This window comes from Hyposmocoma kahamanoa, unplaced genomic scaffold (genome assembly GCF_003589595.1).
Source record: "Hyposmocoma kahamanoa isolate Upper Pololo Valley unplaced genomic scaffold, ASM358959v1 100021, whole genome shotgun sequence".
NCBI lineage: Eukaryota > Metazoa > Arthropoda > Insecta > Lepidoptera > Cosmopterigidae > Hyposmocoma > Hyposmocoma kahamanoa.
In genome coordinates, this window is record NW_020653200.1 from 12,489,750 (window position 1) to 12,500,258 (window position 10,509).

At 34.4% G+C, this 10,509-nt stretch overlaps 1 protein-coding gene across 1 annotated transcript in view; it reads left to right on the forward strand.

Annotated features, from left to right (window-relative positions):
• Positions 1–1,883: 1,883 nt before the first annotated feature.
• LOC113238987 overlaps positions 1,884–10,509 on the forward strand; it is a 13,241-nt gene continuing 4,615 nt past the window's right edge. The window contains exons 1-2 of the mRNA XM_026475883.1: positions 1,884–2,037; positions 9,467–9,614. Coding sequence (XP_026331668.1) covers positions 2,021–2,037; positions 9,467–9,614 — 165 coding nt within the window. The 5' untranslated portion in view covers positions 1,884–2,020. The remainder of the gene's footprint in view (positions 2,038–9,466; positions 9,615–10,509) is intronic.

Consider the following 10,509-nt stretch of genomic DNA (forward strand, 5'->3'; position numbering starts at 1 on the left):
ACCTAGCCGCTATATGAATATGAAATGTATAAATAGTAAAGTTGTTTCTTATAGATGATGAACAATTTTACGAAAGACAACACCACAGACATCGTGAGACGAGGTGTCAATGGCGTGAGCTATAAAAAAATGCAAAAAATAAGGCATTTAAAAATCTAAAAAAATATCAAATGTTGTTGTATAAGTTCTGTTTTTTTTACACACACTCATAGCCACGCACTAGGGAAACCCTGTATCGTGGGTGCCATAGACACACGCATAGGCTTACTCCCAAACTCACGAGATAAATAAATATATGCCATACAAATATTTATCCCGGTCCGGGAATCGAAACCTGCACCTCAGAGGGGCAATCCAGCATGATAACCGTTCGGTCAGGGAAGCAGTTAGATGCAGGCTGTGTTGATGTTTTTGTACGAGAAGATTGTTTGTTGATAACTATGTATCCAAATTTAAAGTTTCTATCACATTTCGCATTGCATTTAATATTATCTTCCACAATTATTATTTTCCGCAGGACTTTACGTGTCAGATTTGACCATTACTAGTATCCGTTTTAGGCACGCCCTCTCGCGAAATGCGGTTTCTGGGCACTATTTAGTTAATTTGGTAACTGTGATCTTGTTTGTAAAAATATGTGATTACAAAATTACAGTAAATACTACGTCAATTAGTGTCAACATCGTAACTAATATCTTTGTCTCATTAGTTTTAATTTGGCTCAAGATTAAGGTAACCGCTTTGAGCTACAGACAGGCGATTATTTAAAAATCTTTGAATGCAGTTCGAACTGTTTTTAAAATCAAAATGAAGTCTTTTTTAAGTACAATTTTCTGTCTACTATATTTAAAGTAGCTTTCCCTCCGTGTGCCATACTGCGTGAAAATAGAAACACGTCTAAAAATGGATAGCCCTGATATGGATAAACGTCCATTAACGTTTTTAATCTTTGACGTCCATAAGGAACATAAAAAATAGTTAATACCTAATTTTAAGGCATTCTTAAAGTATTTAGTACCTTAATCATTACTAAAGAAAGTAATTCTATAGACTGTGCTTCTTATTGAAAGCGTTTACATTTTCTTTTATTGCCGTGATTAGGACGCGTGCTCGTGTTTCTGTTTTTTAACAAATTTCATCTTAACCCAGAATTTCACATTCTTCCTCACTTTACGTGGATTTGTAATTTTGAATAAACATCAATAACTCTAAATTATTGTATAACAAATTAAGATAAAATCGACATGTCAAGGATAGATTTTGGTAGTTATGTACTAATAATTATGGATCAAGGAACTACCAGCTGTCATTTAAATTTTAATAGCATTATGAATATGGTAAAAAGTTTATGGTAAAGAGCATGAAATTCGACTTCATTCAATGAAAATCAATGTTTTCCTCTAAGGTTCGCTTCAAGCATTTTTCTAAATTTCTATGATTTCGTAGTTATGTAAGAGTTTTGAGATATTAATATTATAATAATAAGTTGCGTGTTAGGCTCCAAGTCGAAGTCGTCGTCGTTTTTATTTAGTCGTTACTTAATCTCTCGCAGAGGTCCCTCGTCACCTCTGACCCGATGAAAGTAGCCGACATCACTACTACTAACTGAGGAAAGTCACTATTCTGAAATATGTTAAGGGTTACGAAAAATGTAAAACATACTTTTTCACATTGCCAATGCAGTAGTTTCCAAAATGTTTAATAACCTGGTCATGGAAGTAGTGGAGGCATCGTAGCAGGATTTACTCTACTTAAGTGTCAACAAATATTGCTATGTGGACAATGTTCGACACGCCTGTGCGCGAGCGCCACTCCGAATATAAATCAGGCTAGGGGCAGCGGCGGTGACGGCATTAGTGCGGACCATTGTGCCGGTACCAGTTGGAGTATACCGGAGTATTCGTGCTGGGTACGACAGATCAAGTGTGGCCTCCGTGCGCTTTGGACCTGCACACTGCCGCTCCGCGGAGAAAGGACATACCCGTGCCTCTTGCGACACCGACGGCTCCGCACGACAACCATGAGGATCATACCCCTGTGAGTACATGTACATACTATCTTTATCACCCGTTACCAAAGTTAGGCTTCGATATCTTGCCAGTAATTTTTTTCTAATTATGTACACTTAAACAATATCTTTTTACTTTGCTTGGGTCATTGGGATCAATTCAAGTACCTTAATTGCTGTGCGATTGCATTTGCGATGTTTATTAAAAGGATCTTTAAAATTTGCATTTCGTGGAATTTTATCGGTCCAACTCAATCACCCTTAATCTAAAAATTCACACATCATCACATTAGTGATATAGTTTCGAAGCTTTAACCACATTTATTCATTACCTAATACACTTACGAAATGTTGCGGTACATGTACTAGACACCACTAACATAAAGTATGTGTGCACCATAATATAAAAAGTTTACGCCTTTCTAATGCACCGTGAAACTATAGATGTTGGGTATGGATTTGTGAGTCTAGTAAGAGAGTTGTAGGGGGACCGCTAACACCTCCAGTGCGGTCTATTTTGTAATTAGCTTCGCGGCAACGTCGTCAAGCGTGTTTCATGATTACGTCGTGTTTCATGCGGCTTCTGACGCCGCTGCACTCCATTAGGTTCATTTTATGTGTCGCAGCGTTAACGTTAAAACTCGTTTTTATTACAAATAAAAAAAATTGCGAAATTTTATAAAGAAAGTACGATGACTCAATTTAATTTTTCTTCTATGTGTTTTAGATAATACCTACCCGTAATACATACGTTGTAATAGCGTTAGTAATATTGAGTATGAACTAAGAACCAGAGCCCATAAGCTCACTGATTTTGCGGTTTATATTCGATATTCGAGTGGTGGATATTCGAGTTAACGCAGAATTCATTCTCAAAACAAATTAATTACACTAGTAAAACGACGGATGAACTACCCATCAGAGCGCTTGCAGCCTCTTCTATCTCGGCTGTAATTTTCGGTCATCAACAATATTAATAGGGCTATTGCAATTTGTACTAAGATTATTCATTATACAAAACTGAAATTGGCTCGTCGTATTGTTAGAAGAATTATCAACTGACCACTTTTATTTCATTCTTTATATATCATACAGTTATTAAAACAAAACAGGTACTTAAACGAGTGTGACAGTATCGCTGCGAGATAATGCACTACTAGAAAAATGCTGCTGATTCCATCGTTTCATAATTCTTGGCTTCGAAACCTCATTATAAAGACTGCGGCAGTCTGACCCGGTATTATAACAAACCAATTAATTTTCAAATTAATTGGGCGAAACCAAAAAACCGGTTGTTCGAGTGAGTTGGTCCCATGTTGAAAGGAAGGCTAAAGTAAGGCGACCTACGATTAGGCAATATTATATTATGTAGGATGTACGAGTATTCTCGCAGATAAAAGCCTAGATTTTCATTGTTTTCGCCCACATTCCCGAGTTTCATTTAGGGTGTGCCATGGAAATAAAGCATTATTACTTGTTAGTCATGTAATATTAGCTACATTTGTTCCTCATGGAAACATAATTACGATCAACCAGAATTCATGTTATGTTAAGATGAAATGTCACGGTCTTGTTTTCATACAAAAGTATTCGCGTGAATTTGTCATGCATAATGCTACTGGAGTACGATTTTAGCGCTTCATTTGCACGAATAAAAAACTCATACTCGAGCTTAAAATATTATATCATTAAAATAATATAATTCATAGCTTTTAAAAAAAAGGTATTTCTTGGTGTTTAGTAGAAAACAGTTACCTACGTTGGAATACATTCAGCCAAAAACTTTTATATGCAAATAGGTTCCTTATATTCCACACATATAACCGATTTCACTTGACAAAATTCTCATAGAATAGGAACAATTTTTGGGGCAAAAACGGGGTTATGGACGATGGACGATGGTTGACGATATCAACAAAATAAAGAATAATACCAATAAAATTAAGTATTTATAATATGGGATTTACCTCTACTAAATTAAAAGCAGATTTACTTATTAGTGTACCAATGCAATAATACTTAATATAAAGTTAACTTGAATACAACTGTTGAAGATTCTAATGCTTTCTGATTCTAAGCACATAGTTGTAGTAGAGAGCGTAGGTAAATGTTTTTAGGAAGAGAAATTGTTTACTTCATTTAGAGTTAAATAGAGAGGTTTGTTCTTTAGCACTAAGCATAATAGTGTAAAGGTTCGTAATTAATAGGCAGGTTAATCATTTTTATCAGCGTTTGTTTTGGTTAACCTTTAGACGTACGATTTATCCTTTTTTGAGCAACGTCTGAGATAATTGCACAGCCGGAAGACTGCCAAAAGTATTTTCAAGAAAATGGAAACAAGGTTTTTGCCGGTGTTTATCTGGATTTTGCAACTTTTGCTAAATAACTAGCGATAATGAATGCAAGCACTTCCACTGGCTGGCCTCAATTAAAACAGATTATGTATTAAATTCTGTTGCAATTTAAACAATCTAACATAATCCTTGTTAATTTCGTTACTTTGAAGTTATGAATTTTCTTGTAATCATTTTAATATGCAAAGTGGCTTCGAGTACTGAAGACTGTGATAGTGCGCGACTGTATCAATCCTGAGTTGGAATGTGAGGATGAATAAAATCGTGATAGAATTCTCTATGCGCATGCACGTCAGAGGCGTGACTAGCTGAAGATGCGCTCAAAAATACCTACCACTTACCCAACTCCGGCATTACAGCGAGCATGCAGACATTTGGTAATAAAACATTGTTGCATAACCAGACGATTGACATTTGCTTATAAGGCAGGGGTCTTCACTATTTCAACTTATGTTTAGATCTTGTTTGCACTATACTGTACTGTATTGTATAAACCCAACCTGGACATCGTCACCGATAAGGATTCTATAATGCATCTAATGGCGACAAAAATGTGTATTCGACTCAAGAACTAAATCTCATTCATCAGGGTTGTACCGATTGCAGATCATTTTCACATATATAAACTAGGCACCTTTCGTGACTATGGAGAAACATTTTTGAATTTAGAGTGATCATAGGAAATACTTTATTTAAACAATGTCGGTATTTTACGTACATATGACAAAGTAGTTGAATCTTTAAAAGTGCGTGATTTCGTCATAGTTGGTAGAGCTGCTATGGACTCACGCTCTGAGGGTGCAAACAGTGACGACAAACATACGGTGTACGGTGCTGCACCTGCTACCGCATTGCATAGCGAGGTCAACACAGTTCTTGTCACTTTTTGTTTTTGTACAACTGGCCTTGACGCACACTTTGAGGTTACAATTACACATTCAGATCACTCACCCACGAAGGCACTACAGAGCTATAGTTTTATAGAAAGCTGCACTTTTTCCATCAGACGTGACTGGAAATATTATCAAATTTGTGACCAATCAGAAACTACATTTTACACGTCAATTTACGACAAGAATACAAATTAACAATGATGCGAAACAATAACCGCTTTGGGTAATTTGATAGCTTTCGTTTCACCGCCTTTCGATGTAAGTGAGCATAGCAATAAAGCTTGACAAATTAGTCAGCATGTCTTTTGAGCATCTCTATCGTATATACCGATAAAGAAACACAATGTATTCACTATCACGCGTTGGTGTCATCACTTCAGGCATCACGATTTATGCGCACCCGTCATGAATTATATAAACAGAGAAAGCGTTAAGGGAACCTTAACATCGTCTAGTCGGAAGCGGATGCGGAATTGAACGGTGTTGACAATATTGACGTCCGACCCTGCATTGGGACCAGTTATTCTACAATCTATAACGCTACAAGTTGACCTTTGTAGGTTATCGAGTACACTGAGGGTGACTCTCACGTATTGGGATCCCGATAATCTGCACTCGACATTCACCCAACCTCGCATGCCATAAGTTTGGCATTTATCGCTAAGCCTATTTGACCCACATTTTGATGGCAATAGCTTGGTATGGCTTGCTTTGCCCTTTGAACTTAAAACTTAAATGTTTCTTTTCTATGATTCATAATTCACTTTCAGTTATATAATTTTGATTAACGTAACAGTACATTACTACAAGTAAATATACACTGCATGATATAACTCATGTAAAAGGCGACGCCGAACCCATACTAAGTCGGTATTTTGAAACTTTATAACTAGCTACTCTTTGTGTGCGAATATTTCGCGTAATAGATGTTAAAGGTTTTGAGGTCACTGATTAAAGATTTAGACAGCCTAGCTCTTACTTGATGATCTTAGATTATAGCCAGAAATAGCAGTTTATTTGTAAAAGTTGTAAAATTGTTAAATATATAAAAATATAAATAAAATATTTTTTATTTCAGGCATCATCCATAGTAGTTTGTAACAATTTGTCTTAAAATTAGTGAGTTAGTAATTTATTTATGCATTTAAAATAAAAACGGATGGCACGACATAACCATTCCGAAACCTTTTGTGTTCGACTATTGTAATAAAATTAATATATTATTAATAATATCATTTATTATTATAACAAACTAGGACAGTTACAGAAATCTAAATTTAGATTTCTCTGAGGAGAGCTGATCCGCGATAAATATATGTAAATCGCGATGGTAAAACGTCGTAATAATAAAAAAAATTAAAAGTATTAATTCTTCACTAAAATCCAAATGTTCCTAAAGGACAATATAATCTCTAGTGATAAGTAAGGTATAATACTTGTTTTTAAAATAACAATAAAAAAGTTGGTCACCTAAATTGTATATTTGCGTGTTTAAGCAATATTAATGTATTATTCCTTACATACTAATTTAGGTAACTTTATAAAATATTCATCAGCTTTATACAAATAATATAAAGGATAATTCTGTGAAGGAGAATTCTGCTTCAGCTTAAACATAACCAAAGTGAGTTCCTATATATCTCATAATAATACTATTTACTAGAAATGCCCATTTCACAAATTACGTCATATTTTACTATTACATATAATACATATTTAATAAATTTGTTGTCGGTAACTTAATAGAATTTCCTATATATATATATATACACCGGCTGAAAAAAACTAAAAGTAAATGTCGACTATTGTATTTTATGTTCAGAAATATTTAAATTTCTTTATTTGTGCAATTTATACTTGATTTCAACCTTTGTTTTTCGTAAATTTACGACAAAATTTTAATTCAATGATCATAATAATTTTTGATCTCTTAGAAAATATGGCGTTTAATCGTATTTAAGACATTTTACCTTAAACTTGATTTAAACATAGTTTCATTTTGTAAAAGGCAAGTTTTAACTTACTCCCTTAATTGATTTTTTCAATACCAATATACCATGTACAATAAATACCTCACTTCTTATCTTATCTTTAATGTTGTTGATCTTGACGAATCACCTTGAAGAATTTCATGCACATCAGAATAATTAAAAGAATTTAATTAGGTAATCGCAGTCATCATCACAGGATTACCACAATGCAACAACAATAACAATTGTAAAACTATTGTACTTTATGTAGAGCATCAATGTTTACTTCTATCTAAACTTAGACATCCTCCAATCACATTTGAAATTGATCCAAAATATTAAGTACTTAAAGTTCATGAAGCCTGTATTCGCCATTTCAGAATTCATTACAGTCATTGCCCATTTCTTCTTCTTGTATGCTGCCTCTCTTTTCTTCTTGATACAATTTATTGAAAATATTGCTGTCACTCTCTTAATTAGACAACTATGGTAACTTCGTGGATTGTTTTACACCTCGATGAAAACATTCGGATTTTCTTTTTTATCTTTGCTTATTGTTTTATTGTCACATAGCTTGGTTAAAGATAAATTAAACGTCCAAATGGTTTAAATGGTGGTCATACACATTTTTGTTTTCATCAATCCTCAAATTGATTTAAGATTTTATAGACAACTTGTTTTAGCGATCTAATTACATTTAAACTCTATATTCAATAATTCTTAGTGCAAGAAAGGAGGTCCACACTGTTTTTATCAACAACAAAACAACAAACAAAACAAACAAACAAAATTTGTAGCGCCCTGGTGCAGTGCAATCAATACCCTGGAGCCCTCTAGTAGGTACGCACGTAGTTTATATTTTTCCCAGTTGTCGGAAATTCGGGTGCAATTATAAGTAATGTTGGGATGCTATAGTCAGTTTTCTTCCGCTTGCGCCGTGAGCGATGCAGGCTTGGATGTTAGTAGGCATTTATTAGGTTTTGTTCTCACAAGCACAATAAGATGGAGACACACGCTTCGGCAATTTTTGGTATTGTAAATTGTGTGACACTTACGGGAGATTCACATGTTCCTATTACAATTATGGACACATTATTACTCTAGATAGATTATTATTAGTTGATTGATGAAGAGTTGTTGCACATTTAGATTCCTTTAGTTTAAAGGGGTTACGTTCTTGTCATGCCTATATTTCGGTAAGTAGTAGGTACTAAAAATGAATAAAATTGGAATGTTCTTTGGTAAATTAAAAATAAATTATTTACATTAATAACTTTTGTAACTACTGAAAAATAGGGTTGTTTTGTATTAATATTCGACCTAATTAATAATAAGTCATCAACAATGACTTTACCATCGCAGTTAGCCGTGACAATGAGATCTGTCAATTGCCCAAAATATTGGTTTGTTAGAAAAAATAAATTATTGTTATTGAAATCCGAATTGTTTCACTTCCAATAAATAAGATTACCTAATTACCACACGCAAAATAGGCGCTTTGACGTCGAGTTGCAGATACCAGCCCGTTACACCAAGTAGGTACCTTATGCATTCATTCTATGACATGTACTCGCGTATTTCATTAATATAGAGTATATATTTAATCATATAATTATAAACACAATTTTTCATTAATTTATAATTTGCTTGTTAAGTTGCTTAGTCACTAAATGTCATATTTTTTTCTAGTATATTTTTAATCGGAATGTAATTCCAATGACACGACCTTGTGAATGAATGGTCAAGTAAAATGTTCATGAGTCGTCAGACGAGGTCTCGATTTTATATCTAGCCGAAGCGATTTTAAATTATTTTTTTTGATTAGCATCATAAGCTGAACCCTTGGTGTATACAACGAAAATATTTAATAGAGAGGTTTAAAGATTCTGGACTAATTTAATCCATAATTGTTTATGTTTAAATAGGAGGCATTATAAAATTTTATATTTACATACTTTGTTTTACATAGTTCGTATTATTTGTATGATTTTCAAGTAATAATAAGCACGTTGACGTATGATCATTTTATGTGGTACGAAGTGTTGAATTAAATTAATTTAATTAAGTCGAATTAAATACAAATTATTATTTTTTTCATTTATTTTCCAAAACTTCTTAATAATTTTCTTATTTTTAACTTACCTACTGCAATCCCTTTAACCTATATATTATAAATATGTTTTTTACCGTTATTTAAAAATAATTAAAAAAGCGACTGCAAAGAATAACGTTTGATTTCAGGATAGTATTGTTGGCATGTTTAGCGTGGCCGGCGAACGCGCGCGCGCAGGACGAAGGTGAAGCACGATTGGCGCCGTCCCGCGGGTTGCTCAAGCGTGGCCTGCTGGCTAAAGGCAAGGCTACCACCACAACAACACCTGCACCACTGGTAGGTAAAAATTAATATGTACATGCCATTTGACGAAAAAAGATTTCCGAAACAAATTAAGATAAGGCGAATGAGAGCGGGCAAATTGGTAAGGCGAACTTACCATGACCGAATTGAGGCCGTCCTAAAGAAGGACCAGGTCAAGAGAACCCTTAATCGACGAGCGTTTATGAAATTTCTGATGCGTGTTGATTAGGTGAAGGATGTGTGTCAGGACCGTAACAAGTGGAAGACTGTTGTCACTGCCTTCCCCAATAAAAGGATGTGAAGTATATGTATGTTTTTTTTATACGAATAATACTAAGGGACGAACCAATCGTGGACCTGGTGGTAAGCGACATGCCTATCCATAACTGTACCAGTGCCACTCAGAGCTTTTAATTGCAAAGATCTTAGGGGCACTGCCACTGTGCCCGTCACCCTGAGACATAAGTTATCAAGTCCCGTAATGCCTAACGCCTGTAATTTCACCAGCACCTTTTACTTTACTTACTTTTTAGAACATTATAGTTTAAAATGTTCAGAAATCATGCATCGATGATCAAACTTGTACTATTTCTTAACCCGTGTAAACCAGCCATAAGATAGGTATGATATAAGTTCGGACTAACAGGTAAACCTCCTAAAAGTTGTTAGCAGTTTAGATTGCAATAGATACCTTTTCAGTGTTGCATTTGTAGTACAATAAATATAAGTACTTTAAATTTTTATTGAATTGATATTCAATTATTATTTGTGAAATTACTCCACTAGTTTGTTATAATTATTAATACAAAGATCGAACACTCAGAAAAAATTCCTTCGATCCGGTCGGATTCGAACCGACGTCTTCTAGTTTACCGTGGCAGACTCTATACCAACTAAGCCACGGAACGAACCAGCGGACCTCACGAAT